At 37.8% G+C, this 21,433-nt stretch overlaps 1 protein-coding gene across 1 annotated transcript in view; it reads right to left on the reverse strand.

The window, feature by feature from the left end:
- LOC114890324 (EGF-like and EMI domain-containing protein 1) overlaps window positions 1–21,433 on the reverse strand; it is a 124,596-nt gene that overhangs the window by 33,659 nt on the left and 69,504 nt on the right. The window contains exon 11 of the mRNA XM_029213737.1: window positions 20,471–20,631. Coding sequence (XP_029069570.1) covers window positions 20,471–20,631 — 161 coding nt within the window. The remainder of the gene's footprint in view (window positions 1–20,470; window positions 20,632–21,433) is intronic.

A 21,433-nucleotide genomic window follows, 5' to 3' on the forward strand; every position in this document is an offset into this window, starting at 1 on the left:
AACAGAATAAAATACCCAGGAATAAACCTACCTAAGGAGACAAAAGACCTGTATGCAGAAAAGTATAAGACACTGATGAAAGAAATTAAAGATGATACAAATAGATGGAGAGATATACCATGTTCTTCGATTGGAAGACTCAACATTGTGAAAATGACTCTACTACCCAAAGCAATCTACAGATTCAGTGCAATCCCTATCAAACTACCACTGGCATTTTCCACAGAACTAGAGCAAAAAAGTTCACAATTTGTATGGAAACACAGAAGACCCCGAATAGCCAAAGCAATCCTGAGAAAGAAAAATGAAGCTGGAGGAATCAGGCTCCCTGACTTCAGACTATACTACAAAGCTATAGTAATCAAGACAGTATGGTACTGGCACAAAAACAGAAATATAGATCAATGGAACAGGATAGAAAGCTCGGAGATAAACCCACGCACATATGGTCACCTTATCTTTGATAAAGGAGGCAAGAATATACAGTGGAGAAAATACAGCCTCTTCGATAAGTGGTGCTGGGAAAACTGGACAGCTACATGTAAAAGAATGAAATTAGAACACTCCCTAACACCATCCACAGAAATAAACTGAAAATAGATTAAAGACTTAAATGTAAGGCCAGACACCATCAAACTCTTAGAGGAAAACATAGGCAGAACACTCTATGACATAAATCACAGCAAGATCCTTTTTGACCCACCTCCTAGAGAAAGGGAAATAAAAACAAAAATAAACAAATGGGACCTCATGAAATTTAAAAGCTTTTGCACAGCAAAGGAAACCATAAACAAGATGAAAAGACAACCCTCAGAATAGGAGAAAATATTTGCAAATGAAGCAACTGACAAAGGATTAATCTCCAAAATTTACAAGCAGCTCAATATCAAAAAAACAAACAACCCAATCCAAAAATGGGCAGAAGACCTAAATAGACATTTCTCCAAAGAAGAGATACAGATTGCCAACAAACACATGAAAGAATGCTCAACATCCTTAATCATTAGAGAAATGCAAATCAAAAGTACAATGAGATATCATCTCACACCAGTCAGAATGGCCATCATCAAAAAATCTAGAGACAATAAATGCTGGAGAGGGTCTGGAGAAAAGGGAACCCTCTTGCACTGTTGGTGGGAATGTAAATTGACACAGCCACTATGGAGAACAGTATGGAGGTTCCTTAAAAACTAAAAATAGAACTACCATACGACCCAGCAATCCCACTACCAGGCATATACCCTGAGAAACCATAATTCAGAAAGAGTCATGTACCACAATGTTCATTGCAGCTCTATTTTCAATAGCCAGGACATGGAAGCAACCTAAGTGTCCACAGACAGATGAATGGGTAAAGAAGATGTGGCACATATATACAATGGAATATTACTCAGCCATAAAAAGGAATGAAACTGAGTTATTTGTAGTGAGGTGGATGGACCTAGAGACTGTCATACAGAGTGAAGTAAGTCAGAAAGAGAAAAACAAATACCGTATGCTAACACATATATATGGAATCTAAAAAAAAAAAAAAAGGAAAGAAAATGGTCAGAAGAACCTAGGGGCAAGATGGGAATAAAGATGCAGACCTACTAGAGAATGGACTTGAGGTTACGGGGAGGGGGAAGGGTAAGCTGGGACAAAGTGAGAGAGTGGCATGGACATATATACACTACCAAACCTAAAATAGATAGCTAGTGGCAAGCAGCTGCATAGCATAGGGAGATCATATGTATATGTATAACTGATTCACTTTGTTATAAAGCAGAAACTGACACACCATTGTAAGGCAATTATACTCCAATAAAGATGTTAAAAAAAGAAAAAGAAATATCTAGGGCATTGACTTAAAACTGGAGATACACCATCTCTATTCCCAGAGAGTCTGATTCAGCAGGACTGACAAAGAGCCATTAATCTGTATTTTTAACAGACATTCCAGTGAAACACTTCGTAAAATGTGAAATAAAATTGTACAGGTGTTTTTTGCACACCTTGGTACATACTCACATTTCTGAATTCTAAATAGAAACCATAGTTTTAACTGCACACGCATGGTTTTTGATACTTTTTTCTAACTTCCCTCAAAATGAGGGTAGACAAAAAATAAAGCTTGAATATAGAAGCTTGTATTTTAAATGTCTTTGGAGAATAAAAATGATATGAACTAAAAAGAATTACATATACTTTACTGATTCTGTTACACACAGAAAGGTGACATCTATAAAATATATACACCAGATGTACAATAAAATGTCATTCTCACACAACCCCTTACACACACACACACACTTAAATCTCAGTCCAACTTTGAATCCTCAGATAAAACCCACCACAAAAAAAGTTAGAAAAACAAAACACTTTTCAGTAAGATCACAGTGTTTTCTTAGAAGTGTATCTCTTCCTACTTGTGTCCCTCACTACAGTTCATAAACCTGCACTTGGCTGTGGATGTGACTGTAGCATGGAGAACATGTGATTCTGACTTGGAGGGAAGCACAAGCAAAAGCTCTCAGAGGACAAATATCCAAATAACCTGTTTTCATGCAAATACACTCATAACAAACAAAGCAAGGCAAAAGGGATCCTGAAGTTATAAGATATGTAGGCAGAATTATTTATAAACTGTATTATTCCGAAACTGCCCAAGAGGCATCAGCAAGTCTTTAAAGGTCCCTTATGATCACTGTTATAAGTACTGCTGGAAATAGCATATAGCAGTAATAAACCACAGGTGGCTACAGCAGCAGGCATATCACTTATTTTACCAAATGGGGTTTAGTTTTCCTCTGTAGTCTCCTCTTAATACTATGAGCCCCAAAGTGAGGTGTGTGTCTAGATTTATGAAATAAGTGAAAATGGGGAGGTCCCAGGTCCTCATGCCCACCAGCAACTCTGTGATCAAGCAACAGCTTGCTGGGTGGGGCGATGTGCCTGCCTCTTTGTTCTGTACATTAGCTAGGCCTGTTAGTGCTCATTAAATTCTTAATGGGGATGATGACACTACAGCTGAAAGAAGGTTATAAATGCAGCTATCCCAGGTGCAAAATTACGGGCCAGATTTTAAGCCCCCTATTGCTGAGCCCTATGGATTTTTTGATTAGAACTATCACGTGAAGGAATGTATAAACATGCTTATTAACATCTTCACTCTCTATAGAGTAACTATTTGGCCCCAGTGAAGCAGGTAACATCTCCCCTTCTGGGCAGTGAACTTTAGGGTAATCAGAAGTCAAGGTGGTGCCTCAAAGGGCAAAAGAATAACAAGGACACTGGCATGCTGGCAGAATGTGTGTGTGTGTATGTATACGTGTATATAAAAGCACATATATGTACATACACATATATACACACATATATACACACATATACATATATATGCCCAGATATATGAAAGAAAAAACACTTTCAGAATAAACAAAATCAAAACTCCATTAAATAGAGAAATTATATCTGTGTTAAACCAAATGTTGTTGAACGGTATTAACCAGCACAAAACAACAATATAGAGCTATCTAGATATTTTTCTCAAATGCTAACTTCATTGAGGGCTAGAGATAATTCAAAACCTCACACCTCAATTTTGACCTATGGAGATTATCATGAGTAAAAGAGTTGGTGAGATGCAGTATATGAGGGGCTCTCAATACTGCCCCCTCATAATCCGAGAAAGCAATTGTGGTTGACTGATTGTAAAAACGTCCCCAGTTCTCCCTCCCAGCCCTGAACCCCTGCCCTTTGCAATGTGACTTTCAGCTCCTCCCTTCCGGTGGTGGAGATGACTTCCCCGTCCCTTGGATCTTGGCTGGCCTTGTGACTTGCTTTGGCCACCTGACTGCAACAGAAATGATGGTGCACCAGTTCTGAGATTAGACCTAAGAAGCCACCTTGGACCAGCCAGACATGGCTGACCTGCCAGCTGCCCACAGACGCATGAGAGAGTCCAGCTGAGTCTGGCCTAGACAGCATGACTGCCCAGTCTATCCATGGGCTCTTGAGAAATAACAAATATTGTTTTGTGTCATTCAATTTAAGGCGATGTGTTATAGAGCAGTAGCTATATAATCTTGCCCGACATTATAGTGAAGAAATTCCCTCTCTAAAGAAGTTTTTACATTCCTTTTCTGACTCTAGATTATAGCCACTATTATCATTTTTGCTATCTCATGTGAGGTACAGTTCAAAGTACCTCACACAATTACTACAATTAATGGCTTTAAAAATCCAGATTTCTGATAAAGTGCTTTACCTAAATGGGAGGTCTGCTTCTAACCACAGAGACACTAGTCTCTTGTCATTGACCCTCTGCATTAGAAAAGGTAGTTCAAAGGAGCGGCAGCCAGTACAGGGAGGCAGTGGGAAGATTAAAAGTGATCTAGGCATGGGGTGACTGGGGACCCAGATGAAAAGTGAGTTGCATCATGAATAGGCAAACTCTCTAGTAACCTTTTCATCCTCAATTGGCACTTTGAACTGAAATCAACCTCAAAAGCTCAAGATGAAATGTATTCAGAAAATGACTAGTATCTTTAAATCATCATAGACAGGTACCAACTGGGACACTGGTCCCAGGGTGCTCCTCTGTAATTGAGCAAAGACAAACATCCTAATATTCTTCTTCCGAAAAACCAAACTCTAATTGCTGAGCAGACTGTTCCCAGGCAAAGACATCTGAAAATAACCCAGTATCCAATCTACTACATATTTGAATTCAAATGATAAAAGAAACCGTATAATTTTAAACATGGGCTCTCTAAAAACACTGGTGATCACAACATATTGAAAAATCTACAACTTGGAAGGGACTGTAAAGTATCATCAAGACAAAAAAAATAAATAAACATTTCTATTTCCTTGACTCTTGCAGATTTCCTGCTTTGGACCAGGGGTAGCTGCCACATGAAACCCTCTTCATGAAGACAGAAGCAACAGTGGGAGAGGTCACAGTTATTACTACTTTTAACCACTATCACATGTGTTTCATGGCCCAGTCTGCAAATACCAGCATCACTAGTTGCAAAGAAACACAACATTTAAAAGAGAGTGAATTTCACACTGGAGGCAACAGGCAGCTTTACATTTGGATATGACATTCAGAGCTGTGTAAAAATACTACTTTGCATACAGATTATTGAATGCTTTGCCTTGGAAACCAATTTGTGTTCTGCATGCCAGGACCAAGGGAAAACTGGTGGTGCTGACTGGCAGAGTCTTTAGTTTAAGTTACAGAAGTCCAAGAAGGAATATAATTTCCCCAAAGCATATTTTATAAAGAAAGGAAACCAGGAAGGTTTGAGGATGGACTTACAAGCACCTACAATGAGAGAAATACACCCTTTGAAAGTCAGAGAAACTATCATTTTCCCCGAATTGGTAGTGAAACTGAGTATAGAAATTTGCATAATCATGTTAAATAACATAGCACAGTTCACCAGATTATTATTTTTTTAAATTTAAAGTTCTTGGAAAACAATATCTGGATACTTAAAAAATAAACTGTCGTAATAAGAGTTACTAATTATTGAGGCTCTACATGTGAGGACCGTGTAGCTGATTTTTTATAATAACCCTGGTCCTCACAGCATCCCTCACCAAAGGTATTATTGTTATTCCAATTTAAAAAATGGGGAAAATGAAAAGAAAATGATATATAATTCACCAGAAGTCACCTTCCAAATACATTAATGATTTAAATAAATAGTTTTGATTAGAACAATTTTAATGCTTTTTTTTTTGCTGCCTTTCACATTTGTCATTTTTTGCTGGCTCTATGAAAACAGCAAAGTCGGAACAATTCAGACTCCTCTAAGACCTTTCTTCTCTTCCCCATCTCCCTTTTCGATTACTTTATATCTCAAAATTCCTCTATTCTCCATTTAGATATCTATTTTTCATTGGTCACTTATATTCCCAAACTCTTGCTCCACTAAATTCTACGGTTACACTCCATGAAAACAAGACGCAGATTTTAGACCGTGAGGAAGACTTCATCATAACTGTCATATCTCTGACTGGTCCTCCAGTTAGCAAACTTAGTTACAAAAGGTTCCAGAGGTAACCTGTCTTCCTTAGAGGACATTCCTCTGTACCAAATTTCTTGACTAGTATGCATATGGCCATAATTTTCTCATTTAATTGTTGTCAAACACGCTTGAGTTAAAGTCTATGTGTATTAATAAATAAGAACTTTAGGTTGGTGGAGAAGGCAGAGAGTTTTATACTATGTCCTTTTCAGAGCAGATGCATTTTATTTCAGATAACTAAAAACCACTCAAACTCTTTGACCTCAAAGCTGACATGTAATTAATCTTTAATGAGTTATTAATATTCTTTGCAAAGTTTTAAAAGGCCTTGCTAGGGACTAATAAAATTATTAAAATTTGAAAAATTAGCCCTGAACAAATGAGTAGGATATTTTACTGTCTTGTCAGGTGGATAATGTACTTGAATACTAAGTGCGTGGAATGTGCCACTTCACACAGGCTGGCTTTTGCAAACATTTGCACGGCACTCTTAAAACTATTTGTCATCTATCTTTTCATATATTTTCAACCAGAGTTGTCTTACCTTTCATTTTCAAAGAACTAAAATGGAAGAGAAAAAAGAATATAAGATCCAAGACAGTGCTCTATTAAGACTTCATATTAGATACCATAAAGAACATATAATTCAAGATTGATAGCAATAATAATTTAAGACACTAAATATAACTGGAATTGGCATCTTTACCATTTCAACAGTGCTGTAATATTAAGGTAGACACCATTGTTTCCCCTTAGATAAATTTCCAATTTTGAACAAGATAATAGAGGTGAAAAATGCTTTGTAAAGCATAAAATTGAACAACTTTTATCATGATATGATTATTAAAGTACGTCAGACTGCTGGATCACATAGTTTAAGTTATAGACATTCTCTGCAGAAAGGCACACTTCTGTGTTTACTATATATGGGTATGACTGGCACTATCGTTTTGTGTTTTCTTAAATTTAAATGAAAATTTAGCAACATACAGTTGAAATATACAATGGCAGTATTTCAGATTCTATAATATAATGAAATATAGTTCCCTAGTAATAGCTAACACACATTATCCTTGTGGGAATACATAGGCAATTTCAGTGATATTACAGAATTTCTTCCTCAAGGTTTGCAAAGTTTCAGACTGAGCTTGCAAAACAGATGAATTATGTGGAGACTCTCACAAAGGCAGGCATCCAGGAAGCTGAGCTCTTTGCTACTATGCTAAAGTGAGACACATTAAGTGGTCTGCAGGCCTCCTTCCCTTTCTTCTCTACATTCAGACAATTGATTAATGATGGCACAAGAACACAGTTAGTGAGATCGACAGTATCTTAAAATAGCAGAAGGATTTTTTTCTAGTTTCTTGGGCCTGTCATTTTTATTATAGAATAAAAGCAAACTCAGATATCTCAGCCTGAGCATTACTATTGTCTCTGAAGCCAAAAGGCAGTTATTTATTCCAACTTGGAAATAACTATTATGATCCAGCAGGCATTTAAAATTGAGGCACTTCAAACTGCTTGAAAATTAATACACATATTACATTTGATTTTTCCCTCCATATTCTATCTCCTTTTGGGCCCAGGAGATGGAAATTATTCATAATGTAGTAACAGACACTTGACTTCAATGTGTTCCTAGAAAATAGACCATGTTAGAAAGTTACAATATAATTATATATTGCTGTGCTATCAGTTTGTAAGACACTCCTTAATTTTAGAGATGTTAAAGTGTCAAAAAAATTGTGTCTCAGGATACATGATATAAATACTGTGTATGCGAGAGAGAGGGAGAAAGAGGGAGAAGAAGTTAAAACTTGACAATAGAAAAATTCAATGAGTTTAAAAAGTTACATATTTCTCCAAGTACCCATCAGCACAGATATTTAAATATATTCTTTGCAAGTTTCACATGAGAGCAAATTTCCAGGTATTTTATTTCATTTCAACATTAATAACTCTCAGGGATTCTGAATCCTTTCTATCATAACTACATTGGACCTGACCTTCAAGAGTGAGAGGGATCGAGAATGAGTAAGATTCATCCACAGGAAAATGATGTATGTTGATGACTGGGAGGGATTATGCATCTTGAAGAGGCAAGAAACTTTTAAACATTCTGTTGACAGAGAACAAAATGGACTAAATATTTATTTCCTTCATTGTTGAGCTTTCTGGGAAGGTAGTCCACAGGTGCTATTTTAATTTCCTCATTTACCATTTATTTTTAATCCAAATTATATTTCACGTATTTTTCCCCCCAAAACTACCAAGTCCTAAATCACAAATCCTGTGCTTGCTCCCTAGTTTTTTCTTTTCCTTTTAAAACAGCATATGAGACAGTGATTATCCTTTTCTTCTTGAGAGTCATCTTTCTCTGGAATTATATCTCTGAGTTCTCCTATTTCCTTTCCACCTTTTTCCATCTTTTAAAAGCAGGAGTCACAAACGCAGGTCCCCGAGAGCCAGAAAGGCAACCCCCAGGGGAAAGCAGGTGGAGTCCCTTCGGGTGAATCCCCATGAGGTGGTGGGATTAGGACCAATGGGAGAGTCCCTGCACTCCGTCCCCCATAAAGAGGTATGAGCTAATTAAATGGAACCATTCGTTCCCACACAGGAAGATGGGTCCAGAGTTCCTACATCTGATTTTTAAAATATTGAATCACATATTTTAAAAGGAATTTGCCTGCCATTCAGAATACATCTGCAAGTCAAATTCAGCTCTAAGACTGCCAGTTTGTAACATCTGCTCTAAGTAAATCTTGTTCACTGGTTTCTCTTTGTCTAGATCCCCCTAAATGTAAGGAATTTAGCGAGTTTCTGCTCACAGTTTTCTTGGCTTTCCCCTTCAGCATCTTCTCCTCAAGTTATCTCATCCAATCCATCTCTGTGTTGATGGTTCTCACCTCTGCACTACTAGCTCTGAACTTTCCTTTGAGTTCTTAGGATCTGACTTTCCAACAGAGTATTGTTCACGTATATTCCGCTCAGCATGTCTCAAACTATATACATCAAATAAGTTTTAAACTTCAGTCGTCTTTCATTTTCCATACCTATTCACTAAAACCTGTGACTTGAGTTCCAATCCTAACATCCTCACTTACTAACCATGTGGCCTTAGGCAGATTACTTTGCTTCTCTGTGCCTCACTCTCCCTACCTGGAAGAAAGGATAATAATAGTCCCTATCCCACAAGGTTATCATGAGGATTAAAAAAATATTGACTAGATAGCAGGACACGAAATGGAATGTTTTTGTTGCTGTTGCCTCAGATTTGCAGAAGAAACCTCAAGTCACTGTGTGCTAGACAATTTATTCAGGTCTTCCTGAGGAAGTGCTAATCTAGTTTTGTGATTTGTACATGTTCGGTCACTTTGAGGGTATATAACAAGTGCTACAGACTAATTTTCAAAGATTGGTAGAGATTTTCTTTAAGGAGAGAGGGTTTTAGCTTACAATTTACCGGTGTAACTATGTACTAAATGCCCTTCCAAAGGTATACTATGTATTAACCTATTTAATCCTCGTAAGAACCTAGTAAGCTGGGTCCTTTGTTAGTCACATTTGACAGATGAGGAAACTAAGGCAAAATAAGTACATACCTATTGCGAGTGGAGAAAGATAGAAGGACAGGACTTACAAGATCTTTGCTTGTGAAGGAAACAATGATAACTGGACACAGTCATATCAAAAAACAAATTAGAACATAAAGTATTCTGTATGTCATACTGACCCTTCTATTTAAGTACAAAGGAATTACAGTACTAGAACGAATACATGTCCAACAAGTAAAACTAAATATTCAGCCATTGTAGATAAAAATTCCAAAACACAGTGGATCACGAAACAAACTAATAATGCACAAAGGGTCTGTGTGTATCTATATGAAAGGTGTGTGTACTGGAATGCAGAACTTCTGGATGACTCACTGTGTAGAAATAAGAATTTATTTTGTGCTCTGCCAGATATTCAATTTAGGCCTCTGGAAGAAAGCAGCAAGAGCAATCATGGATTATGGTAGGCAGCTAGCCAGCTATATTTACCAACACACAAAGAGAATGTTAAACATGGTTGAGTTTGGGCAGCCCTATAAAAACAAAAAGCACTGAGACCACTCAGCAAGTGCATAATGTAAAGAAAAATTCTTTGGGTCATTATTTGTGTTAGATGATGAACAGGACTTGTAATCAGCTTCTGATTTACAGCATCTGCCAGCAGGCTCAGTCCAGCTGGACAGGCAGGTACGCTGGCTGGTATCACGGTCCCATTGAGAGCTATCATTACTAATGCGGGGCAGCAGGCAGCTTAAGCTGTGGAAATAGGTTGGACAAGCTGCCTACAGACAAACAAAAAGCATCCTCCCTCCACCATTAAACTGAGCATAGGCTGCTATGGCTCTTTACATTTCAACAATGCTCTTGGCTATGTCAGTCACTCTTTTTGCAACCTACAAATGCAAGGCCAAAAAAAGAACAAGCTTAATGAAACTTCCTGACTACTTAGGTTTTTCTACGGAATCTAATTTTTCTCTATTTTCTTTAAATTTTTATAAGCAGGCAGCTCTACTACTTAATATTGATAACTACAGTCTCACTTTATAGATATCTAGTGTTCTTATGAACTTCACTGATTATCTAGTCCTCAGTTGCTAATTATATGAGCCCTGACAAGTTACTTAGTTCTGCCTAGAGTCAGCTTCCTCATTCATAAAATGGGAATAGTAAGAGTACCAAACACAATTAGTTGTTCTGAGGGTTAGGTGAGTGAATTGATGAAAAACACGTAGCACAGTGAACACAGAATGGGCACTCAATTAACATGAGCTTTGAGTAATTTATTATCATTATACAGCATATACCTATAATTATCATCTTGTGTTACTACACACTGGATTATATATTATTACATAGATATTACATATTATCTAGTTAAATCCTTTCCTTTTTTTACAAAAACTAAAAGCCAGAGACATGTATTCACTATTCTATTGTGGCTCTGTTATATTCAAAAGAAAGGTGAGTATATTGGAGGTGAGTACAGAAAAAAATAAATACAGACTCTTGAGAAGCTAAAGAACCATAAAAAACTTCATTGGTGTTTGATGTTAGTCATCAAAACCTTTGAAAAAACTTCTTCTGCAAAGTACTTTCAGAAACTGAGCATCAACAAAGCTGTGGTGCTGGGCTCTAGCAAAAACCTCCCTTCTTCTCCTTGTACCACTGCTGTCATCTTAAAAGTCCTAGCAATTTAACCTGGTTTAGTGTAGACTACTGAATATTTTTCAGTAGCATAAACTCTGTTTCTCATGTCTTTTTTTGACTTGGTGGATTATTTCTATGAAACTTTAATCCCAAACTGCTCTACTAAGTTGTCAAGAATGGTCTTTAATTGAATCTAGCAAATTTTTAATGAGCATCCCTTGTAAATCAAGAGCTGGGGAATACAAAAATGAATGATAGTTTTAATCATGCGTAAACAGACAATTATAACGCACTACGACGGGCAATACTACAGAAGGAAGGGACTTAGTGTTTTTGTTTGTTTTTTTACATATACTGAAAAATAAAAATCCCTGAAGAATTTTAACAGGCAACAAAAATGAAGGAATCAAAAATGGATTTAAGGGAAGAGGAATGAACAATAGCACCACGTTTCAAAAGCACATGGTGCCTGGCAGAATGATGAAGGTATGTGGGGTACAGGTGCGAGTAGTCAAAATTATGATGAGCTTAAATTATGGAATCTTGTAAGGCATCAGTAATTTGTTGAGGGTTATAAAGTAATAACAGGATTCACTTTTTAAAAACAGATCTAACTGGGACATTATGGAAGGTGATAAGAATAGGGGAAAGAACAGCTCCTAGACCCACCACTCCTCAACGTAGAGCCGTGACTCCGTTCCATTCCTGCAGAAGATGGGGAGATGAATGAATTGGTAATGACATAACCGTCAGTCCTCAACCACATCCCTATTTTAAAACTGAATTTGCACAATAGCTTTTTGAAAGGCCTTTCACTGCTTTAGTGTCGCCTCTTGTCGCACTTCTCTGTGGGAGCTGACATTTTGCTGATGCTTCATCAGGCTGGACCGCCTGCTGAGAACCAGATTGGTAAAGGATATGCATCTCACTGCTGGGAAGCATGGGAGATGTATTATTTAAATCAGTTTATTTTACAGCAACTTTAAAAATCAAACTGAGGATTGCTTCAGAGAGGTTCGAAGCATATTATTGCACCTCACCTCTTTGTGCTTGGTGATGCTTAACACTCAAAATTGTTCTAATAGTTTTTTGTTTGCTTTATCTTATTTTACATTACAAGTACTCTTTTTTTTTTCCTGCCTTAGATAATTGCCTTTTTCTCTTTTTATAACAGTATGTCATAAAGGAAATTCTAGCCCTGGTTTAGGGTAGGTGTGTTACAGGAAGTTGGAAAACAGCGTAGTGGTTGTTTGAGGGCTCATTGGGTCCCTTGAGATCTGAGTCAATACTCCAGCTACGTGAACTTTAGAGAAAGGGGGTATGTGTCTACACACATAGCAACGCGACTTTTTTGTGTTTATTTATTTATAAATATTTTTATTTATTTACTGATTGGCTGCATGAGGTCTTAGTTGTGGCATGTGGGATCTTTCATTGCGGCATGCAGGCTCCCCGTTGCAGTGTGTGGGCTTCTCTAGTTGTGGCATGAGGGCTCCAGAGCCCGCGGGCTCCACAGCTGGGGCACGCCGGCTCGCCAGTTGCGGTGCCGGGCTTAGCTGCCCCGTGGCAAGTGGGGTCCCAGCTCCACCACCAAGGGTCGAACCAGCGTCCCCTGCATTGCAAGACTGATTCCTAACCACTGGACCACCAGGGAAGTCCCTATTTTTTGACTCTTGAATCAATTAAGCTGAACAATTGATTTTTCTTTCAAAAATAAAATAGACTAGTCTGAGACAGAAATTTTTGTTTTTTGATTTGTTGGTTAATTTAATTCAACCCAAAAGGTCAAATTATTCACCTGTTTAGAAACAGGAAAGTAAAATCAATACCTGCAAAGTTATCAACTCTTAATATCAAAAGAGAAAGTAAGTGTTAAGAAATCATTCAGATTCCTAAGAGTGTTCAGAATACAATTATTTGCCAGCCAGTGGTACACTGGAGCTGTTACTACCAGCTTGGAAAGCCAATGGTTAAACTGCAACCTGTTAACTTTTCAGGAATTTTGTGAGCCAGTTGACACCACATTGGTTGCTTGAAATTTCCCCTGTGGGAGTATTGCAGGGGAAATCGTCAAATTATACAAACCAGGGTTTTTATTTCAGAGCGTAAGTTGTTAAACATTTACCAGCTTTTATCTACAGAAGGTTCACACTTGTGTTCATTAGGGTTTTCATGACGATGTTTGACCATCATCACCTCAAGATGATTCATCATTTCATGATGTTTGATCATATAATGTTTAAAGCAAACTTGTATTTGGAATTGGTATCTCCCTTCCAACGTCTTCTCCCCTATTCTCTCTAATTTTCTCTCCTTCAATAGTGAAGGGGCCTATTTTGTAAACACTCATAAAAACATGGCAGAATTCAGAGAAGTAATAACAATGACTGAGGGATAGAAAATAAGATTTCTGGAAAAAGGGAAATGAAGTGTCCAGAGGAAACATTACTATGTTCTTTCATTTATCACTTTTTTTTTAAAGCATTTTAGTAGTGCTGCCAAGCTATGCTCAATATCCACCTCATCTGAAACAGGAGAAAACAGTCTGAAATTAAAAGAGCAACAAGATCAATTAGACTGAAGAAAAAACATCTTCACTGTATGGGAACAGTTCAGATCACCAGACAATACTTTAGGAACAGACAGCTATCTTACTTAGATACTTAGTAACCGGTTGGTCTGAAGATGATGTATTTTCTCCCTTGTAAAGGGGAAAAATAGTAAAGTAGTACATATGGGAACGACAGAAATGTAAAAAGGAGAAAAATATTCACTAATAGTCCCGCTGTCTAGATATGGCCACTGTTAACAACTGCTGTCCTTTCTACTACAATTTTCCACATACATACATGCATACAGGTTTTTACAAATTTGGAGCATTCTCTATATACAACTTTTAATGTCAATTTAATGTCAATTCTCCTGACATTACACATTCTTCCAAAACATGAATCTTAATGGCCTCAGAATAGTCCACTGATGTGTTATATGATTTGTTTACTCCTTCTCCTTCTGGTGGGTATTTAGGGTACTTTTATTTCGTACTTTGACTATTATAAATAATTCTGGGATAAAGAAAAAGTTGGGATCACTTCTGAGATGATCTGGTAAAAGCCCTGATATATGAGGCTAAACTTTCTCAGAGACGATACATTCTCATCAACGGTATGAGTGTCCATGCAGCCACAGCTGCCCCCAACCCCGATACTGTCTAGGAAGCAGAAAGAAAAAAATACAATCTACCATAATCCAGAGAGTTTTCACACAGTGAAATAAAACCCTTTTGAAAAAAGAATTATTTTGCCCAAGTATTTGTATTTATAACTTCCAAAAGTTGGAATTTATATAAAGCCAATATCTTTAGAAATAGCTTTTTCGTCTCTCCTGCCTCTAAAACATATTGCTTTGTAGAGCCTATAAGTATCTTTAAGTTCATTATGCAGAATAACTAAGTTTTAAAATTCCGTAAGCACCATTTACAGGGTATTTAGAAAAATGTTGTATACTTTTCTTCAAACGTAAGCCCCTTTTTAAATGGCACACACACTCCTTGTGGAGTATACACGAAGCATTTTTAATGAGTCCTATCCTTTGGTTCCATTTATTTTCCTAAATATCCTATTAGGATGATTATATAATTTGTGTTGGTACCTTTGTTTGTGAAATCAGATGATAGCATATAACACTAAAGTTGAACGTTACTAGAAGTTGGGGAATATTTTTGCCTATCCAATTCAATACATTATCTCATGTATCAGATTGACAATAAAATTAGAATTGTCACCCCAAATCACTCAGGATCGTCATGATATATTCTCCTGGGTTTTGAAATCTTAGAATGGAAGAGTTGTAACATAACTATTAAAATTAATATTTTAAAGGATGAGCAGTTTATCTCTCCAATTGTTTCTAAATAGTATATTTATATCACCTGACAATTGGAACAGGTATATCACTAACTGCTTAATAATTATCCCATTAAAGTTGAGTTAGACAAGAGAAAATGTCACTTCACTGTGGAAATAGCAAGTAACTACCTTTTGAATATGTAAATTCTTACCTTTAAGCTTTTTTTTTAAAGCAAACAAGTAGGTTAGCGATAGCCAATTGCTGCACCAGCAAACTTTTATACTGTTGAAAGGCCTGTCAACAGTGCCAGAATGACAGTCCTAAAGTATACACTGATCTAGTTATATCCAGAAAAATCATCAGGCACCGACTTTGTCCTATCATTCTTGCTTGAGGGTTATCCTTAGGAGCAGTAATGCCTTTTCCCAAATGATCAGATGACTGGCTAAGTGTTAAATACTATCCTGGTGTTACTTTTTATATTTATGTCTAAGTTTCTGGTTTTATTTGCTTGTTGGTTTATAGAAAGTTCTAAGCACTGGAAGCTAATTCAGATCACTGTTCGCACCTCATAACATCATAGACAATCCAAACGATAGGCTTCCGCTAACCTTTATCAGACACATTTGAAATAGTAATGTAAAAATACCATCATTACCATCCAGCCCACAGCTGTCCTCAAATTCTCAGGTTACCCTGTTTCAACGTGGATGGAGTAGAGAATGCAGTAGAGTCAGGGATAACAGAGGTTATGTAAGAATCACAAGCAGAAAAAGAGACAGCAAGGAAGTAGTTCTACTGGCTCTTTGAAGCAGATTGAGTTTAACTAATCACGTTTTATCAGTCTATAATCTGCTCTCTCTCTGACAAGGAATGATAAATACAGTCTAGCAGATTCTTAAAGTGCCTTTCAGTATAACTTTAAATAGTAATGTTATGATAGATTGGTTCCAAAGATGGCTGCAACAATATCTCCCAGCTTGCAGGTCTTTTGCCACGAGATTTTGCTACTCCTCTCATCCATCAGGAGGTAGAATCTCTCTCTCCTCCCCTTGAATCTGTATGTCCTTATGACTTAACCAATAGCATGTGGCAGAAGTAACTATGTGTGGCTTCTGAAGGTAGGCTTTTTGATGCATTGTACCTTCTGCTTTCCCACTTTTGGGATGCTCTTTCTTGGATTGCTGTCTTGAGACTGCCATGCAATGAGGAAGCCCAAGCTAACCTTGTGGAAGTGCTATGTATAGAAAAGGCCAGATTCCCCTGATTAAGAAGCCTAGTCAAGCCCAGTTCCCAGCTAATCTACTTGCTAGAAGCAGCCACTAGTGATTCCAGGTGAGACAGAAGGAGAACTACCTTATCAATCCACAGAATCAAAAAAATAATAAATTGTTGTTGGCAGGATTTGTTACCAAGTATTGGGATTTTTGTTATACAATAGGTAATTTAAACATATACTCTTCTATCATAGCTCATAGAGCAGTTTTAAAAAGCATTTATAAAGCTAACAATTTTAATAACTTTGTTGGTCATCTTGTCTAGTTAATGACTTTCGTATGGTATAGGTTTTTCCCGTGTAACCAGGAAGACACTCACAGTTTCCAGTTTTTTTGTTGCACTGACCTCCATTCTCACAGGGTCCACAGGAGAACGGACGATCTGGTCCCCAGAGGCCGTTAGGGCAGGCTTATAAAATGAGAGAGGAAGAAAGGAGCTAAGACTTGTAATAAATCTCAAGGCGGTCCCAGATTTCTGCTGTTGCCTAAGTGAGTTGGAAAATGTGTGTGTGTGTGTGTGTGTGTGTGTGTGTGCAGGTGAGTGTGTATGAGTTGCAAAGAAAGAAACAGAGTAGCCTCTAAGGATTTATAGCACTTTCAAAAATATTCCCTGAAGAAATCAGCATGATGCCATATCTTGTCACTTTGGAAACACAGATACAGAGGTTGTCTTTTTGCTGAAAATGTGGTTTTGCAGATGTAACAATGGAAGCAATTTTGATACATATCTTTGGAGGCAGTTGCACACACAAAATCTGAAATGAGATGTAATTTGTAAAGGAAGCTTGGGAGGTGTAGTGCTTGGGAAGCTGTCCCCAAATGTTTACCTGAATCCTGTTCTCTCAGTCTTTGCTTATTTCATAAGCCAGAATAATCACCCAGGAGGTTTGTAATTTGTGTGTTTTATAAGAGCGGGCAATGTATAAGGTGGAGAAAGAGGAATTGTGCTGCTTCGTTGGATGCCCTTTGAACTACAAAAGGATGGCTGATGCTACAGGGACCACTGAGGTTTCAGCCTCCGTTGAAACCACTGGAATTAGAAACCTGGAGGAAAGCATGCTTTCAACACAGGGAAAACAGTGAAACTTTCCTAAACATGTGACAATTACAGAAAGTTACATCAAACCACATTGGGTTGTTAAATATCTTCTTGTCCTAAGCAGAATCTTTGAATAACAGAATTATTAAATTTTCTGGGATGTTCATACAATTCCTGGCTACTAACTGTTGATCACTTCCTCTGTGCCAAGCACTTTACATAAATTAGCTCACATTTCCATAAAAATCACTATATGACATAAGCAACTTTATCTCCATTTATATAAGAAACTGAGGCTTGGAGGAGCTAAGTGACTTATTCTGGGTCACACAGCTAATAAGTAGCAAAGTCAGTATTTGAATCCAGATCTGACTTGTGAAACTTGCTCTCAGCCACTACACCCAGCTTATGTTGCAATACTAGGTACTCAGCACTTTTCAAGTCAATTAACCCGCTCTTAGAGACCCACTGGTGTTCAAAATTTCAAGGCCATCAGTGTGGAACTACTGCAACAAAAATCTGTCCTTTTTATGGTGACACAAATGTTGAACAGGCCTCCTTAGATGGACTCAAGAGGCTTGCTGGGCCAGAGTCCTCTACATTCAGGTCTGCCTGCAGCTGGGGTCCAAAATACCCCAGGCAACAAACTAATCAAAACAAGGCAAAGACACTGTTTTTGTTTTGTTTTTTTTTCTCTCTCTCTCTCTCTCTTTTTTGCTATTTCACAGATTAGTATAGAAACCAGCTCTTCTGCTCTTAAAAGTCATCACCGATGGGCTAAATAAGGCCTGGTGCTGATTGTGGAGAGTACTGTTCATTAGTGCCATTGAGACAATTTGCAGTCTTTAATTAACTATTCATCTGCAATCTAGACACAGGTCTGGAGTCAAGATTTTTAAAGATATGTCTGGCTCTAGGAGCACTTGGGCTAGTTCACTCTTTTAAAAAAAGAGAAAGAAGAACAACAGGCCTGATTTTCATCATGCAACGACACTTAGAAAGCATTTTTTGCCTTGATTTCAGCTGCCAATCACGGTGATCCCATTCACCCGCTCCAGTCTGAGTCATAATTTCATTTTGTGGTTACACAAAAATATCAGAATTGGACAAAGTTATCTGACTGAAAAATAATATGTTTTCCTGAGATGATGGTGACCTCTATTTTGCTGATTTACATATACTTTCAACTCATTTTCCTTCACAGTGGGAATCTCAGAAGCATTTTCCAATGTAGTATATTCAGCAGTTGCTTTGAGAAAATGTTATCAGAGTAAATTAAATTTACCCAGGTGCGTGTATATGGTATTGTCTCCCATGTGTTGACTTCTAGGGCACGACTTCTCTAGGGGGCGAATGAATAAGGGGCTGACTCTAGGTTTAAAAACCAGTTGAAGCAGAAGGAGGCTTAGATATTGGAATGGGAGCCACACTCATACCCTATTAAAGGCATTCGTGTAATGTCAGCCTTCTGTTTCCCCAACTTCTCTTCCCCATTGCCTAGAAAGTCACAATCCAGCTACATATAGAGCCCTAATCTCTACAAAATCTTGATGAACATTGCTATTCACATACTCTAGTTCCATAGCCAGTTCCACAGCCACAGGCAACCTGGAAGACCCTTACTCCCTTTCAGTCAGCTTGAACAAGCCCTGCAGACCCTTTGAAGATGACAATGCAAGGAGGAACATGTAATACACGAGAGCCAAGGACAACCTCCCACCCCAGTCCCTGCCTTTGTAAGTGGACCCAACAGTATGACAGCTTCCTTACAACCCTATTATATCCCTCTGATTTTATTTACCTATTTATTTATTTATTGACTGTTCCACATGGCATGTGGGATCTTAGTTCCCCAACTTGGGATTGAACCTGCACCCCCTGCAGTGGAAGCATGGAGTCCTAACCACTGTACTGCCAGGGAAGTCCCTCTCTCCTGATTTTAAACAAGATCACTTTGGATCACTTCAAAGGCAAAAAGTTCACTTGCCATTGGTTATGATAATTGTATTTGTTATATGTTCAGTTCTGCTGTGTATTGAAGAGAAAAAAAATGCTGTGATAATTTCCCCTAAATAATACAGTAACACGCGCTCAATTCAGAATGTATGAGAAAAATGAATAAAGAATAAAAATTGATGATTCACATTTATATATTCATTTAATAAAATACTTATTGAGTAACTTCTATATGTCCTGATTGTTCTAGGAGTTTGGGGATACTTTGGTGAAAAAAATGAATAGCTATCCTCCCCTTGTTGGAGCTTAGCTTCTAGCAGGAAGGGCAGGCAATAAATATTAGGCGTCATAATAATAATGAGAGTATATGGTAAGCACTTTGGAAAAATGCAAAAGTTCAAGGAGACTTGGCAAGTTGCAATTTTAAGTAGGTTGGTACTGACAAGATTCAGTGAAAAGGTAAATTACACGTTTTTGAGAAAATGAGAGAGCCACGTAGTGCATTGGGAGAAGCATTCCGTGAGTCCATGAACCAGAGAGAGCCATTACTAACACCTTGGAATACCTTTTTCCAAATTTTATATGCACCTACACACACATATATATCTATACATGTTACTTACCATTGGAATTATGCTGCACATAAGCTTTTATAGATTTATAAAGAAATTGTTTAGAAATTTGAGAAAGGACCACACTGATAGCCATATTTAAATTTTCCAAAAATTTTCTATTGTTTCTCTTGTATTTATTTGAATAGTCTATCTTTAGATATAAAGAAAATGATTCTTTAACTCTGGAAGCTAGCGGCCCTTGCTTGATTTAGCTAAGCTCAAAGAAGTGATTGGCCAGCTCTCATCTCCTTAGGATAAGATTCTCTGCAATGTGATCTTTCTTCCCTTGCTCAAGTCAGCAAGGGGACAGCTAACATCAGAGGCTAAGAAAACAAGGTTAAATGACTTTATTGCCCCATGTCTCAGTTTCCTCACCTGCAAATAGGGGATTAATAAAGTTTACTGCTCTCCTGAGGACTCTGGTGGATCAACTAATTAACGATCGTATGGTGCTAAACAAAAGCTGAGCATTGTTATTAGAGAAGAAAGAAAATTTATAGTCAGATAGTACCTTTCTGTCATCTGTTGCCTTGGTAACCAGATTTGCAGGTGCAACTGTCATTTTTGGCACTGCATTCCAGGGTGTTCTCCACACACTGACATTCTGAAGAGCAGCCAGCTCCATAGGCTCCCTTGGGACAGTCTGCAAGCAGATTGAGGCAACTCGGTCACCTGAAAACCATGCTTTGTTTCTTTCACATTGTTAGTGCACAGTCATGTAGTTCTGTGGGGCCTGATTATGGGTAAAACAAGGGAATCATCCTGGCTGCCAAAAAATTAGGGAAACAAATGTCTTTCAAATCAGGCAATTCATTTGCTTTTTGGCAACTGGATGTGAACAGTGAAGCCTGAACTACTTAAAAGGCTTTAGGGCTTCCGGGAGAGAAATTGCTTCTCAATGCGCTCCATTGGTGCCTGTATTTAATATTCTCCAAGGACTGCTAACGCCTGCCAGGCCCTGTATTCATCCTGCCGCAGCATGGCGATGATGGACAAGCATTGATGGGAAAGCTTGCCATTGTTTTCATTCCCTTTCATTATACGGTAATCCGAAATAATTTTACATCGTGTAGATGACACAAAACTTTCATCCTGACGGCAGCATTATCTTGGCCACGTCTTTGACAAATGGTGCTCGCCTTTCCTTCACTATTTTCCCCATGACTTTGAGTTTTAGGGATGCTAGTCCGCACAGGAATTCTAACTTGAGAAAGTCTCACCTTTGCATTCAGGAAAACATACCGTATCTTAGTTCTGTCTTTGAGGAGTTATAGTAATTCAATTCCCTTTCCAAAATATAACTCTGACAATTTTTTCTCCCCCATTACAAGTGTCTACAGGACTCAAATAAAAGATCCTTCAAGTGCCCTCCAGGATCAAAATAATTATATTATATACCTATATAGGCTTTGCTGTGGACAGCTGCTTGGAGAGAACAAAAATAAACCACTTGACTCTCTGATGGATGGAAATT

Source organism: Monodon monoceros, unplaced genomic scaffold, assembly GCF_005190385.1.
Source record: "Monodon monoceros isolate NGI ecotype Baffin Bay Population unplaced genomic scaffold, NGI_Narwhal_1 Super_Scaffold_11, whole genome shotgun sequence".
NCBI lineage: Eukaryota > Metazoa > Chordata > Mammalia > Artiodactyla > Monodontidae > Monodon > Monodon monoceros.